At 34.7% G+C, this 17,666-nt stretch overlaps 1 protein-coding gene across 1 annotated transcript in view; it reads left to right on the top strand.

Annotated features, from left to right (window-relative positions):
• LOC120615797 (uncharacterized) overlaps positions 1 to 14,418 on the top strand; it is a 74,767-nt gene extending 60,349 nt beyond the window's left edge. Inside the window, exon 3 of the mRNA XM_039879032.1 lies at positions 13,884 to 14,418. Coding sequence (XP_039734966.1) covers positions 13,884 to 14,108 — 225 coding nt within the window. The 3' untranslated portion in view covers positions 14,109 to 14,418. The remainder of the gene's footprint in view (positions 1 to 13,883) is intronic.
• The last annotated feature ends 3,248 nt before the right edge of the window (positions 14,419 to 17,666 follow it).

Below are 17,666 nucleotides of genomic sequence, written 5' to 3' on the forward strand. Positions count from 1 at the left end.
GCATAAATTATATTTGAATCCCAGGTTTGTTTGTTTGTTTGTTTGTCTGTTTTAAAAATCAGTCTGAAAATAATTATAACATATGGAAATATGCAACTTGTAATTTATTAATTTCATTAACTCCTCTGAAGATTCAGTCTTTCAGAAAGGTTAACTTTGACTGGCATTCTATTATTGGTCTTGGAAAGTTCAATAAAGTGCTGCTCTGGCATGTGGATTTTCATTTACCTTGGGAGAGAAGCAGGTCCATGGGCAAACTAGGCAATATAAATAATGACTGAGGCCCAGAAGACTTAATGGAAAATCTTCGCAGGGGAATTTTAACACTCCCTGTCCTTCTATTCCCAGTGACATAAACCTGTCATGGACTAGTACTAGAGAGCCTTATCTTTGCACAAGTCCAGAGAAACTTGAGAACACCAAACTAGAATAGAAGACTGAAGGTGAGGTACATATGCATTCATCAACAATCCTATGCTGAAAGAAGTATGAGATTGTAGCCTCAAAATGCATATCATTTTTTTTATTGTAATACTTTATATCAGGACCTTTTCCAATCATTAGGACATTCATCCTTCCCCTCCATTTTCTTGATGAGGACAAAGTTGTTCTGTTTGCAAAATAGATGATAGGTAGGTAGGTAGACAGACAGACAGACAGACAGACATATAGGTAATGATAGATTTATAGATATAGATGCTATATAATTTTTAAACTAGGAAAATAATATATAAAAATTTTATTAAAATTTAAGAAATAGGAAACAAAAGAAAAGCTCCATAATCTCACTATAAACAATAAACATTGCTTTACGCATTGACTTGTCTGTCCTTCTATGCACAATTGAAAGACAATTTTATCTTGTGATTTCCTTTATTTAACGTTTTATAGGTAACATTTCTCTTATTATTAAAAACACTTAAGAGGCACCATGTGAATAGTGGCTATGTCATTCTTTAGCCAATCATTTCCCCATTAAATGTTAGGTTCTTCCAGTGTTTTGTCATTATGATAATATTAAGACAGCTTTGTACATACAGATTTGTGAATTATTTATTTTGGATAAATTACCTAAGATAAGATTAATAAAAGAGAAATATTGAGCATCTTAAAGCTCTTAAAATATAATCACTTTCAAAAATGGTTTAAATATTAAAATACAATGATCAATCTATGAGAATATCAGTTTTAGTGAACTCTTGCCAACATCGAATATTGCCATTTTAAAAATTAGTTCCATATATTATTAAGATTATCATTTCTTTTTTAAACATGAATATTCCAACAAAATACCATCATTGCTAACTCTATTTTTTTACATGGGGAAAAGAGTTAAATATGTATTATTTGAAATATATGGGCAAAGGTTTTTTCCACTTAGGTTTTCAATGAGGAGCTTGGATTATTTGAGGAGTGTGGTGATAAACAGTGCACCGTTTTCAGTTATGACCTACCACAATAGTCTCCAAGGCAGGTTTTTCCATAGCTTTAAGAGTTAAAATCTATCTAACTTAGGGAGTTACATAAACTGTTGTGTAGTATTCTAAGCCGCTAATCTTCCAGCCTTACTCAGCAGCTAAATCGCAAGGTCAAGTCCTGTTAATTATCACAGCAAACTCTTATGCCCTGAACTAGTCATTTTGCGTTAGAATTTGTAGTGGCTTTAATTTGGAAACGAGGTTTTGATAAAAGAAGTGTTGAGTTCAAGAAAGAAATGACAAAGATTCTAAGCAAGCCATTTCCTTTCTTATTGCCCGATTCCCTGTGCCTGAAACAGAGGCTTCATTCTTGTTATTTTCTGCATAGAATAAAGCCCGAAAATGTATGTGCAAAAGCATGTACACACACATGCCACACAGAAGAAATCATTGCTGATATATATCTGTGTATATATGAATGAGCATTTTCTGGAAGAACCCACGAGAAATTTGTTGGTGATTATTCGGGTGTGGGACTGGGGACAGATCTTCCTCTTCTCCAGGTACTTCATGAGATAATCAGGAATTTTCCCCTCAGTAATCGATTTGGTTTAAAAAAAATGGATCACTTCTATGAATGTTCAGGAAAGATATTCTTTCATTTCTTTTAAGAAATTAAGCCTATGTGATCAATATAAATGAAACTGGCACTTTTGTATGGTTATAGAGCAAATATAACAGAATGGAGTGACCTTGGCAGGTGTTTAATAGACTGTTCAGATTCATTTTTCTCTGTGTACCTGAGTGCTTCAGACTTACTCTTGTTAGGTTAAAATACTCAATAGAAAAATTAAGGGAGATTTGGGGACCAAGCGGCAGTTACCTAAATGCACAGTGTGCATGAGACAAGGCCTTGCCATAAATCTACCCCCTAGTACCTCTCTTCTGCAGCCCCAGTGATTTGTAGCAAATACCAAAGCAGGTATAAGGCCTGAATTTTCATTCTCTTTGTAAACAGTATTTGGAACTCCCCAGAGGCGATGTTGGAATACATTGAAAATAAAGTAACATAAGCAATCACTTGCGACTGTTTAATTAGGACATCTTCTGGTTTTGAACAAAACTGAGTAATAAGATATGTAGATAAAAGTAAAACCATGGGTTTTCATTCATTCATTTAACAAGTATCTATTGATCGATGACTATGATCAGTGTTAGTATAGTACTATGCTAAGGCACTGAAAATTAACTGGTGAGTAATTCAAAACACAGCCCCTTCTTCCACAGAACTTACAGTCTAGGAATATCTAAATTATAAATAATAAGCAATAGAAAGACTTCATTTTTATTCAGAAAGTATATATTTTTTGTATTTTTTCTACTCTCTCCCCTTTTATACTTCTATTTCTTAGAAATGAAGATTTGTCCCTAATTAACTTTTAACCATTGCTTTATGAAAGGTATCCTATTTTATCATCTTTATTTTTCCACAACAAACTAATACTCAAAACAGAAATATATTTTATGCCATCTGGGGAGAAAGTGAACACTGAAGCTATCAAGAATGAATTCCATTTGTTCTTCTCTTTGAAACAGGTTAAATAAACTCTAAAGGCAGAAATAAGCCCTAAGGTTATAAGAGTAAATTTCAAAAAAATTTTCAAGTAAGATTTTATTACTATACTCATGTATAATAGTTCTAATCTAAGTCCTTTGACTTTAAATATGTATATATTTGGAAGCACCATGGCATAAAAAAAAGCCTGGGCTTGTAGTTGCATTTACCTTTTCCAAGTTACCTCAGCTTCCTCATGTGTAAAATGGGAATAATGATAACAACACGTTCCTCATAGGGATGTTATGAGCATAAAGTGACTTAGTAAACATGAAGCCCATTGAACAGCATGCTTTTCCTCCTTGGCTTTAGGCATAATCTTTTACCCTAGAAGGCTGTACTTTATCTCCTTACAAGGTTTTCCAGAAATGCTCACTGCTTTTCTGGCCTGGCTGAGTGATAAGCAACTTACGTCAGTGCTTTGGTAGCCCCCAGACAGGTTCAAAGAGACATACATTCCAGAACCAGGAACCAAGGACTGAGAATGGCAGGAATAAGGGCTAGCTGACTCTTCAAGACTGCCATTGAGCTGGGGAGGGACAGGGTGAGGGCAAATACGAGCAACACAAAAGTTTCTTATCATTTTTAGGTCCCCCCCGACTTCCATATTTTTTTGATTCAGGCTTCTTTTAGTTGCTGTAAACTTTCGACTGTTCTCCAGAGTTTTAATAAATTAGGTTCTGACCAATTCTGCTTGCTTTTCAATGATTCCGTCTGGGGACAGAAGCTTGAAGATGCCTAGTCTCCCATTTTGCTGATGTCACTTAATGGATAAGATTTTAAAGGTTAACTTGTCCATACTTTCTTTCCCCCCAAAAAAGAGACAAGAAAAATGCCCAGAGATTGTTCTGAGGGTTAACTGAGTAATAATATAATAAATGTGCCTGACCCACTGTAAACACGCCATAAAAACATTATCAGTAATTATTATGCTGAAATTTAGTGTGACTTGAAATGCTTGCTATTGTAAGTCTAGGGAAATCTTTAACACCAGATTGCAGTGGCATTTACTTCCACTAAAAATATCATCATTCGTTCCTCAGTAGCAGTCTCTTGCCTTTAAATATGTAGGATGTCTGTGCGACCCTTGACCGAACTCTGGATCTACAATTATATTTCATAAATATTATAGGATCTCTATAAGAAATGATAAAATACAAACTCAATTCACGTAAGAATTTCCTAGAACCCACTGAAAAATAAGCAGAAAAGAAAATATAGACAGAAAGAAAAGGTAAAAGTAAAATCGCATATGGAAAATACCTGCAAAGGGAAAAAAATAATGGGGATCTTCTCGGAACACTCACAGACTTGCATTGTTATGCTGCTTACTTCCCAGAAGTTAAGAGCTCAAGTGACCTGGCTGGGATCAGAACCTGCGCCTCTTAAAGTTGAAATTCAGTACTTAGTAAAACTATCCACTTCTCCACATGTTATATAGATTTTTTTATTCCCTGGACATTCTTCCACTTATTTCTCCATGGGTCTAATGACCTACCCGCTGAATACCAAGGAGATGTTGGATAAAGAATCATTGTCGAGACGTATGATTAACTTGGCTAAACGCTAACAGAGTTTCGCAATGAAAACCTTCCATCTCTGCCATTCAAAACTTTGTAAAAGATGTATTTGTGTTATTTTTGCTTATGCAAAAAAATACATTTCATAATGGTCAGGTATTGTTTTCAACATGTGTTTCATATCAGATACAAGAAAGGTCAAATGAAATCTGAAAAAAAATGTTTGCCAGATCTTCTATGAGTGAGCCTTCCAGCACATCTGGGAACCTCTGTAAAAAATTAACTCAACATTGTGGACTCTTGGGATGGCCAGATTATTAACTGGTTTTGCAGAAGCACTCTGTGCAAGCCAAGGCATATAAGAAATATTTTTAGACCTTTAGACCATTAAATACTGTACAGTTATCCTAGTACATGAGAAAAACAGCAGGTATTTAAACGAAGATGTCTAGTTCCATTCACAGAAGAAAAAAGAAACCATGCATTTGTTGGCAATTGCTCTTGACAATTTAGACTCTATAGCTAAAGTGTTATTGGAAGATTGACTGTAGGACATTTTTATTAAAAGAAAATTGAACAGCAAGAATTATAGCACAGTGCAAATTATAATCACATTGGCCTTGAAACTGATGTAGCTTCTGTATAGGAAAGCTGTAGGAACATTTCTCCCAGAACCTCACATAAAATCTGATTTAAATTTCTATTTTTTTTCTTCTCTTGTCAAATACCTTTTTGGAGGTAAGCTCAAGTAAAAAAAATAATAAGGAATATATTGTCACTTAGAACGAGAGATAGTTGAACATTACTCTTTTCCCCGTAAAGCCTAGGAGAGGATGTTTCTTGATCATCTAACTTAGGTCTGGGAATCACTTTTTATATTGCCCTTATGCGGTACAGTGACCCTGAAATAGTCATACTTAGTTTTTCCCTTGTACCCAGTGAATAAATACCACTTAATCCATATTACTTCTGTTTGGCAGGAGTTAGTTTAAGCAAGAGATCCCCCAGGAGCTTAAAATATACTGATACTCCCCTCTCTCCCTTCTCCTGGCACTGATATTTATTTTTTTAAGTTCCTCATTGTAATATGTAGCAATGATTGAGAACCACTGAAAAGCAATGTATCTTAGATGGGGGCGAGTGGGGGGGATCTAAAAGTGAACTAGTCATGGATGAATCCAAATGATTTACTGAATTGAGCCTGAATCTACGCAAACGGTTTGAAAGATTATTTTTTCTGAGCCACATATTGGCTTATAGTCATAGATAATAGATAGCCTGAAAGATGAAAATGGCCAATCACTCATAATTTTTTCTGCTGAATATATTTAGTACCAGAGTATAGCCTAAATTACTTTCTACATCTTTATGCAAAAAAACAAACAAACAAAAAGGGATTGAATGGCAATGTTAGGAGCTTAACAGCAGGCCAGGTCCCAGCCTTACTGTTTGGTTGGGATTAGCTACTTATACTCCTAATCGTTTATGAAGGCATCAACTAATCTAAGTGAATCTCACCCTGAATCACTTCAACACCCTAAACACCAAGAATTCAGGACGGTTAAAACACTAGAAAATAAGAAGACATGTTAAACCATATCATTTGGCATAAGACTATCTCTTTTAGTTCTAATAGCTTAAATTGAGTGGGATTCATAGTCTTCATTTTTAACTTTTTAAGGAGTAATAATTCAATAATTCAGCAAATGTTTATTGAATGCCTACTATGTGCCAAGCACCCTTTTAGGACTCATGAAATTTACAAAAGAGCATAAAAATGAATAAGACAATTATACATGAGGAGATGTTAAGTGCAATGAAGGTATATAAAGCAGGGAGGGGGAAAGAAGTTTGCATTTCATAGTATCAGGAAAAGCTTCACTGAGAAGGTGACTATTGAGCAGATACCTGAAAAAGATGAGAGTTATGCAGATATCTGAGCAAAGAAAGTTGCAGCCTGCGTGCTCAGCAAGCACAATGCTTGGAAAGAAGTCTTTTTACTTTTGTCAATATTATTTGCATATAGATAATTCATCAACAGAGCGAACTTTTCCTATCAAAAGATTCTATCTCTTCCAGCCTCCATTTCAAGTTATTATACTGTTAACATGTTTGATTATATGGCATAGATAATAACTCCTAGCAATTTTGAACCCTGAGGGAGCTAACCCTAACACTAACTCTAACTTTGCCAATTTTTCCAACAAGGAAGCTAAGTCTAAACAAAGTTACTGTATAACTTGCCTGGGCCACATACAAGTGTGGGCCTGCCATGTTTTATTTCAAGCCTGTCTGACTCCAAAGTCATGCTCTAAAGAGCTATATATAATGATTTTTATCAACTTTGCACTAAAATGCAAGGGAGCATCTTTTAATCACAGTGGATATACTATAAACAACATGAATAATTTTTTAGTATCTATGTGAGCTTCTGAAAGTCATTTTACCTTTTTCAGAATTTGTTTTCTCATTTATTAAACAAGGAGGCCGAACTAAGTCATCTGTTAAATCCCACAAAATATTATTATTCTGTGATATATTGACTTTGGCAACTTTAATCTTTTGAGTTCCACCAAAGCGAAGATATAGTCAATAAAAACATATCGATTTCCTTTTCTGAGACAAGCACAATCAAAACCACCGTGTCACAAAATAATTTTTAAGAATTTAATTATATGCTTTGGTACAGAACACATAAAGTTTTAACCTAAATTCCAGTCAAACCAACTCTGTGTGCCTACTGAGCTTTGTGTTTTAACTTACAAATGGCAGATGCGTGATCATTGATTCTGGTGATATTATTGAAAAAATATGGAAGAAGATGGACTCTCTTAAAAAATCTAAAATGACCACATATCACCTCACTCCCCACTCATGTCAGTCTATTTATTTCTTCCGTAGCACTCATCTCAACCACCAGCATTAGAAATATATTCTATGAGGGCAGGGACAGGTCCATCTGGTTCCCATCTATGCCTGTGGCTTCTAGTATTGTGCCTACTATACAGTAAGTTATCCACAAATATTTATTGAATGAAATGTACAACTGAATTAATTTCAAAATTGAGGATAAATCCGAGTTTAATACTGGTTTTTCAACTGACATCTTGAAATCTAAGTCAACCTTGGACTCTAGCCCTCAATCAGTTACTAACTTAAGCTACATTACCATCTAGTCTTCGGTTTCCTCATCCATAAAGCAAACAAGGAGATGAGAAAAGATCTTTTCCAAATTACTGATCTGCTGAATTGTACTACTGGTGTAAAATATAGAAAAACACCTGATTTAATAAAGGTTTGACCTGGTTATCCTAACTTTATGTAGACCAGAGATTAAAACTAAAATGTTTGCTGGGCCAGGCAGGAAATATAAATAAGTAAAGTAGGCCGAATGACAAATTGCCTTAAGTAATTTACAGTCACAAGGGACAAGGTAAAAAATACCAAAAACGAACAAGAATGCAGATAAAATAAAGCCACAAAAGGAAGAACATTTGTCTAGTTTCTTGGGATCACAGTCTCTTCAGGGGCCGAGAATGGTCCCTATGCTCCATGTTATATGGATGCAATTAATGTTAAGTAACTGAATGAGGATAAATCATTAGCTTGCATGGACCAAAACATAAGACTTGTGACCTCTGATGAGATTCTTTCAGAAACTTCTTTATCAGACTCCTGCTGTGCTTGTCCAAACTGTCATCTTTATGAGGGTGAAGTTAGTGATATCAGATACACAAACTGTGGGATGTTCGCTGTAGTGAAATCATGTGGATGGATTCTCATCCTGTCAAGTGCAAGTGGAAGACTGTAGCACAGAGGAAGAGGCTGGAGAACCCCACCTGCCCATGACCACGTGAGCGAAACCTCACCACTGAGCACCCAAAGGGGATATGGTCTAGGTAGGTCAGAGATGCAGCAAGTGCTCCCAGGGGGACTGCAGGCCCACATATGAAAAAGGGCCTATGTGCATAAGACAGGCCGGCCGTGCTAGCTTAACCATGACACAGTGTGATTCCTTTAGCTACCAAAGACTGTGGATAGCTGTGACAGCATTTGGCCATCCTCCTAGTCACCGGGTTCCAAAGCTCTGAAATTTGTGTTCTTTCACATTCTTTCATTTTCAGTCCTTTGTCAATTTTTTAAAATTTATTTATTTATATTAGTTTAAAGTATATAGTACATTAGTTAGACATCTATATAGTTCATAAAATGATCCCTCCAGTTGCTCCCTCCCTCCCCTGGCCTTCCACCTAGCAGTCATTCATCAAATTTTATCAAATCATTCCAGCTGCCCTTCACACCATCCCTCTCTTTCCATTTTCACAGTCCCCAGGTTCATCAACTTTGCTTTTAGGGTACAGCAGCCTCCTAATCTTCTCAGCTTTGGTATTTTCTGACTCTGGTCTTTCGTACAAACGGCAAAGGCTCTTGAATTTCTTCAAAGTAAAGGACATATTGATGTTCAAAACCTTTTACTATCTGGCTTCTACCCAGTTTCCAGTCACTTCTCCCATGAGCTTTCTATTCCCAGGAAATCATTCAGTCAGCAGTTGCCTAAACACGCCTCATTAAGTTCTGCCTCTACGCCTTTGTTGGTATTGTCCCGCCCACCTCGATATGTTTCTACTGCCTGCCCAACAAGCCAAACGTTGTCAGTGTTTTAAAAACCTGTTCAGGTCCTCCCTCCTTGCTCGACAACTTTGCCCAAAGTATTGTTTCCTCCTTTAAATAATGACAAAATGTAATAGCTATAGTACAGTCTTCACAGTGGGCTTAGAGGTACTTAATATCAGATTTCATATCACTTTGTGGCTGTCTGTGTCCTGCTCCCATATCAGAATATAAAATCTTAGTGATCAACAAGTTTCCTTTATGTCCTTGTAACAACCAGGGCAGCTGACCTTACTTGTAACAAATACTCTATAACTATATGTTGGATGTGATAAACCCATCTAAGAGAAATAATCAAGGAAGACTTTTCTTCCACCTGGGTACCCAAAACCGAATTCAAAATTAGTATTTGCAGGATGTCTTTACATCCTATAATAGTGTCCAAGGGACTTTTTTTAAAGCCTCACTAAAGAAGTAAGAGAAACAAAATTTTATTTCCCTAGATATAAAGTGTTCTTGCTTACTTTTGAACATCAGGCAAACTGAGATGGGGGAGAGCCAATTTCCTTGGCTGATAAAGACAGACATTTTGAGAATTTCTGTTTGTGTTTCAGGAAAAACTAATGACTTTACCATATACTGCTAAAATGATTTATGTAAAATCATATAAAATTATTATGAATAAGTGAAAAATAAATCAAGGAGAAATTCAAATGTTCTCATTTATTTTTCCTATATCAGCATCACGGGTGATTTTAAATTATTTATATATGCATCTATATTTATTCATTTTGAACCGACATTCTTTAAATCAGGATGAGAGCGCATAGGGAAAGATGACCACAACTGTTTTCTTTCTAGCAATTCTACCAATATTCCAACTTGTCATTAATTGGAGACATTTTATGGAATCAAGACAGGGTATTTACTCATTTCAGTGGAAATTTAATAATGTATTTCCAGGTTCATTCTTCAGAGCTTGTCAAAAATTTCTGAACATCTGGCATCTCCCTCAATGTGATATTCTCATGAACCCTATCTTCTAATATTCAAGTCCTATCCTCATTTAAATGCCCCTATCTTTCTATTGTCCTAATGTTATCGTAACTTACAAAAGCACTTTTAGATTTCGAAAATATACAGATTAAGCACTCAGCAGTGACCTTCCTCTTCTCTTAACCTTCACACTCCAACAATTTTCAATTCTGTCAGGCAAGAAAATCTTTCCTTTCCCTCCAGGGATGCATTGAAAATAAGTTGAAAGACAATACCACTTTTATTAGAAAAATAATTTTTTATGATGACTCTCCCTCACCAAAAAAAAACTATAAGGATTTAAATAGGAGAGAAGTTCCATTGACTTTGTAGAGCTTACGATTTTAAAGAATCTCTTTTTTAATCATCAGTTCCAAATTGCTCTATATGCAAAATAACACAAGTATTCATTCTGCTTTTCAGACTGTGCAGGCTGTCATTTATTAAATAAACTTTAATAACCCTCATTAAACTTTAATAAATCCAATTATCATTAAAGTTCTCAGTTGTGATAATGGCATGATGGTTATACAAAAAAAAAGTCATCAGTAAGAAATACATTCTAAAGAAATTATAGATAAAATGGCATGATGTCTGCAATTTGCTTTAAAATATTGCAGCCTAAAAAAGGAGGATAGATGAAATAAGATTGCAAAATGTTAATAATCATTAAAACTGGATAATAAGTACATAGGGGTTTATTATACTGTTACTTTTATGTATACTTGAAATTTTCCATAATAAAATGTTTTAAAACTCCATAATGTTCTGCTGTTCTTGTTACATCATCACCTTTTCACCTCTCTTCAATCACAAGTCCAAGGTGCATATTCTATTGTATATCCTTTCCCAGGGAAAGAAAGAAAAAACCAAAGAGCCCATTGCGGATTCAGCCAGGGGTCATACTCAAGGTGCTGGCCTCTTCTTCAGCTGCAGGTATCTTGTGAAGACTCAGCAGGATTGAAATCTGATAACAAATTTTCTCGCTTCTATGAAGCACCTAACACTACAGAAGTCAGTTTTAGGCATTGCTTACAAATTGTTGCAGAATATATAGTTATTAATGAATACGTATAAACTCGTGCTGAAAATAAACTGCGTGCATTCTATAGATAATTTGCTGTGTGTACTTTGATGCTTGGGGATCATGAAGAATCCTATGTTCTATTGCATGATAAGAACATGAAGAGCAAGAAGAAATTTTTGATGGCCCTGAACTTAACAGGAGCAGCTTCAATAGAAGATTTTTCAAACAAATAGTGATAAAGAATCATTCATAAGTAAATGAGATTTGGAGGAATGACATTTATTTGACGCAAACACCACAAAGACACAAGGTAATTAGAGCTTAATACAGAAAGAAGGCTCATACACAGCAATTTTCCCAAATGCATCTATAGTTATAAAATTAATTAGGACTTTTTGGAATAAAAAGTATAAGAAAGCAGCTAAATAATAGAGAATTATTTATAGGTTCTTGGAAACATTTTAATTACTCACATCTGGAAATAATGTTTATAGTCCTCTCCAAAAACTGTCTCAAAACCAATTCCTTATTTTAGTGGCTATTATCTGGCCCTGGCCCAGGCCCTGGCCTTGGTTGGTCCCACTGGGTTAGCTCACATGCCAGAGAGGATGACTTCTGGGGCAGAGTGATCTCAGCAAAAAGACTTAATACCACTTCATAAGGAAGAATGGAAGGGAAGAGGGACAGCTAACCTATGAATGGTAGGCTAAGGTGACACATAAAAGCTACTTTCAAATATTTGAGATATTTTATAAAAGAGAATAAATCTATTTTATATAACCCAAGAGTGGGCAAGACTCAGTGAGGAAAGTTTTAAGGATCCAGATTGCAGTTTGATTTACAAAGAGCTTTCTAACAATTGGAGCAATCCTTTAGTGTAATTGACAAGTCCTTTGAAGGAATATATCCTGAGGCTACCCAGTGGGGTTTGAGAGATATTTTGCAGAGCTGTTCAAAATGTCATCTGCAGAGTAGTGCTGGTCCACATATTGTTGTTGGTTTTTTTTCCCTTGAGATTTACATTTTAATGTATTTTTTTTACCATAGTTGTACTACTAAAATCATGTTTACTATAAGATAAAAACATATTACATTACCAGGAAATTCCACCAATAAAATGTATACCACTTACATATTTATGTATGAAATATTTTATCTGCCTTTATCTTTTCTGACATAAGATTTTAATTGTGGTAAGAACACTTCACATGAAATCTATCATCTTAACAAATTTTTAAGTGTGTAATAAAGTAATGTTAATTACAGGCACAGTGTGGATCAGCAGGTCTCTAGAACTTAATCATCTTGCATAACTGAAACTTTATACTTACTGAATAGCAACTTCCCATTTCCTCCTCTTACAGCCCCTATTTCTATGTGTTTGACTACTTCAGATACCTCTTCTAAGTAGTATCATGCAGTATCTGTCCTTTTGTGTCTAGCTTATTTCTCTTAGCATAATTCTCAAAGGTTCATCCATGTTGATGCATATGGCAGGATTTTCTTCTTTTTTTAAGGTAGAATAATATTTCATTGTATATATAAGCCATATTTTCTTTCTCCAGTCATCTGTCCATAGACATTTAGGTTGTTTTTTCATCTTGGCTATTGTGAATAATGTTGCAGTGAACATGAGGGTGCAAATAATTGATTTCCACACATTCTTTCATACTAGTTCACAACAAGAGAGTTTGTGCCAGATTATAAATCGAAGCACCGCTTCCTTCATCAATAAGATTTGTTATGGAAAGAAAATGTCATTGGAACTAAACAATTTAGTTAGTGACATTTTTGAGTACTTCATTGCAATGGAAGAAATTTACCTATTAAATAGTAAATACTAGAGACTTCACCGTAATCAAATTATCACACTATAAAGCATATTTAAATGGAAGGTCTTTTTTAACCCTAAGGTTTATATTTCCCCAATTGAAAATGTGTTTGAAAACCACACATCACAATAATATAAAATTTAAAAAAAAAAAAAAAAAAAAAAGAAGATCATTGCTCTTCTCTGGAACTATTATAAGGAATTATTAGTTAGATGTGCACTAGGCAGAGCCTTTAGGTTGAATGAATGATACATACTGCATATATGCATGTGCTACTATTTAAAAATATAGATTCTGTTATGGTTATAAAATAATTCATTTTTAAATGCTACCGTGCTAGTTGCTCTTCCTTTACATGTATTTTTCCATGCATTATACACATACACTAAAAGTACTATTTGTTAGGCAGAAGTCCAAAACACTTTTTTATGTGATGAACACTCTTACACAAATAAGTTTGCTAATTATCCAGGGCTTCTGCATATAGCTGTGCGGTTCATATACTGCAAAAAGCAAGAAGTGAGGATACCAGTGGGACCAGAACTCCACCTCTGTGTGCTTACTCAGCTATGAGCCCTGGCAGTGAAACTGTGCCAGGCCTGGGGTGACCAACCATTTGGGCTTGCCCAGGGTTCAAAGTCCTATATCCTGGAAAACACTTCACTCCCAGACAAACTAGGATGGTTTGTCACCTTTATGAAGGAACATAGGTGTCATAATGTGCTAATGTCATCCTTAGAATCTTGCCTAATGAACTGTAATCCTAAAACAGCTGAAGTGGTAAAGTCGTTTTCACATTACCTCTTTTCTCCTTATATTTTCAAGGTGAAAGAGCCATGTAATCATGCCAACATCCTGACCAAACCTGATCCAAGAACCTTCTGGACTAATGATGATTCAGGTATTATTGGGAAAATACACTCCTGCCCTATGATATACAGAAAGCATTCTGTAGTAAAATCCTACACCAAGACAAGGTGTGGAGCAAATTTTTGGTTTTGTTTGTTTATACCTAGTCCAGTCCTTGAATATACTTCACAATCATTTTAAAAAATAATCCAAATCTTCTTTTCAGTAACTAAATATCTTCTTTTTCAGTAGCTAAAGCAAATATACTATCAGGTACAGCTTTCTGGTTCATGAAGTATATTAAAGAGTTGGGTGAGACAGAGAAATGAGTCTATTTTTCTGGAGTGGGTGACAGAGGGACATGATAAGGAAGGCAAATACATTGGTCTCAGTTTTTCTTCCAGGGGAAGGAAGGGATTAAAAAACCTAAGGTGAGTCATACTTCAGAATGCTTCGTGGAGGGCAGATATGACTTACTCTATCGATCCAGGTATATAAATCTAATCGGAATCAGAAGAATACCACTTTCTAGGATCTGAAAATATGCTTCCAGTTACATAAATTACACTCAGACAAAGGGTAGGGTATGTTCTCATAGGAGACAGAAGATATCTTTTTGTTCTTTTTCAAACACATTGAGCAATGAGGCCTAATTGCACCAAGTAAAGACATTGGAATTGAAAAGGGGAGATTAAGCAAAAGGAGCTAAAATAATTAAGAGAGTGCTACTAGAGCTTTCACTTTTTCTAATTAAATAGAGAACCAGTGATGTCACCTAATATTTGTATTAAGCCTCATGGTTTTACAAAGTGCATTCACAAAACTCTAATTTAGTGTCCTCCTCCTCTCTGTGTGAGAGATGAGATCAAAAGGTGAAAGAAGTAAGCTGACATATTTAAAACTTACAACCAGAAAATAGCTAGGGCTGGGAGTGGGATGGAGAACCTGTGTGTCCAGTTCTACATCTCACTTCATAGGAAAAGGAGGTTCTCTTCTGTGAAGCAGCGTGAGCTAAATTTGTACTTTAATCTTTTCTTCATAAAAGAAGAGTCAGAGACCATGCCTATTAGCAGAAGAGGGAGGGGTTCAGAAGAGAAGTGAAAAACTCTCTGATGCCTTTTTTTCAAAGACCAGGCTGATGGTCTAAACTTATTATCAATTTCATCTGTCAAAAAAAAATGGTTCTGTCTTGTTTTATGTCTTTTGAAGAAAGATGAAGAAACATGAAAGTGAATTGGCCTATTTATGCTATCATTTTGGACCATTAGTAGAACAACCACAAAATAAACAAGCCATCCACAAATTAAGACTGCTATTAAGAGCTACTGCACATATACTGCGAAGAAGCTATGTTGAACAAAACACTGCAATTTAAAAAATAAATGATTCTCAAAGGTATATAATGAGAATGGAATGGGAGGGGAATCTGTACAGGACAGGTCCAGAAAATGATGCTCAGGTACTTTTTGGAGCTAGAGAAATTATGTTATAAGAAAAACTAATGCAAAATGTATAGAGAAATAAGAACAAGAACACTTCAGATGCACTTATTTAAATTTTTTTAAAATTATTTTTGTCATCAATGAGGCTACGAAGACATAATGTCCCTCCTGCAACAGCTTATCTAATGAAGATCTTTCTAGACCAAGGTCTATGTGTAGTGAATTTTTTTTGGTGGGGGAGGGGCTAGTGGTTCAATAAATTACTGAGACAAGAGTATTATAATCTCCACCTAAGGTGGTGGAATTATCCTCTGCTTCTTTTAATTCAGTCAGTTTTTGCTGAATATATTTTGAAACGCTGATATTAAGCACATATGCTTTATAATTGTTATGATTTCCTGATTAATCAATCATTTAGCATTACAAAATGTCCCACTTTATCCTAGTACAAATCTTTGTTTGAGGTCTATCTTTTCTGATATTAATATAACCAAGTCAGCCTTCTTATGCCTATTCTTCACATGGTATATCTTTTCTATCCATTTACCTTCACCCTATCTGTGTCTTGTAGTTAAAGTGCTTCTCTTACAGACTTCATATAGTTAGGTTTTCTTTTAAATCCTATCTGACAATCTCTATTTTTTTATTTGGAATGTTTAGACCACTTATACTTAATATACTTGTTGACCTGATTAAATCAAACTATATCATCTTGCTACTTATTATCCTCATGTCCCTTCTCTTCTTAGTTTGCCTGTTCTTCCTTTCCTGACTTCTCTAGGATTATTTGAGTATTCTTTAGAATTCAATATTAATTTATTTATCGACATAGTGGTGGCTCTAAGAATTACAAGAAATAACTTTTAAATTTTCTCAGACCATTGTCAAAATCTTGAAACAGTATAGTTCCATTTTCCGCACTTTCCCTCTCTTCCTTTACATTATCATTGTCAAAAATGTTACTTCTACATATGAAATAAAGCCTGCAGTACAGTGTATTTCAGAGAAAACATCTTTAATATTTACCCTGATGTTTACCATTTATGATGTTCTTCAGTTCTTCTTAAAGATTCAAATTTCCCTCAAGGATCATTTCTCTTAGCCTAGAAAAACTTCCTCGAGCATTTCTTATAATGCAATGATTCTCTGATAATGGTATCTTTTAATTCTTTTTATCTTCATGATATGGCTTTGTGAATCAAAATATCTTTATTTCATTCTTAAAGGATATTTTTTCTAGATATGAAATTCTAAGTGAATGTCATTATCTTTCTTTCATCATTTTAAAGATGTTAGTCCATGTCTTCTGGCCTCTAGAGTGTTTAAGAAGAAGTCAGTGATCATGTAATTATTGTTACCCTGAATGTAATACGTTGTTTTTCACTAGCTGCTTTAATTTTTCTTAATCTTTGTTTTTTATCAATTTGATTATAATGTATCTAGACTAGAATCTATGTTCTTTAAGATGTTTAGAAAGTTAAATATTCTTCTAGTATATTAGTAGTTTTCTTAGAATTTGAATCTGAGAGATACAATTATTTCTGCTGTGCTTTCGACATTGCAATGTGCCCTTTCTTCTTCAGCAAATCGTCACTCTTACTAAAACTTTCTAAATGCCTTCCATGTGTCAAGGATAAACACAAGCTAAAGCTACTCCACAATCATCCTTCCACAACATGCAAATTCTTTACAAAAGCAATATTCTAGTCACAATATGAATTTGATTATGATAAGCTTTACCAATTCCTGAAATAATTGTGATAAAAATGATTCCATCATTTCCCATGGAAAATATGTTTTAGTGGATGGAATATTTTCATTCGAAGCCAGCCATCATCAGAGTGCTTCACTTTTTAAATCTAATGTGTAGTCTCTTAATACATAGCTTAAGGAGAGTTAAATATTAGAGATAACTAGTCCACTTTACTTGATAGAAATACAATTTAAATCAAATATTATTTGGGGGTTTTTTTGTAAAGAATTATTGAGGTTTGGTTCACCTTGAAATCTGGTGAGATTGCCTAGATTTTCATACTTGCTGTCTTTTTGCATTACTACCAGGGGACAGGACTTGCATACTCAGTTGCCATATGCAGATATTGATAGTTGAAGAAACAGAAGTAATTTTTAAAAAGTTTTTTTTTTTAAATATAATATAAAAGTATCAATGTTCATCATAGGAAAGAAATGGAAAATAGAGAAAGGAAGAAAATGAATCACCCATAATCCTACCACCTATACTTTTTTTTATTAGACTTCGCTTTCTTATGCATTCCCAGCAGTTTTCTGACAATGAGCAAAGAGGATGCACAAATTT

The sequence above is a fragment of the Pteropus medius genome, unplaced genomic scaffold (genome assembly GCF_902729225.1).
Source record: "Pteropus medius unplaced genomic scaffold, Ma_sr-lr_union100, whole genome shotgun sequence".
Lineage (NCBI taxonomy): Eukaryota > Metazoa > Chordata > Mammalia > Chiroptera > Pteropodidae > Pteropus > Pteropus medius.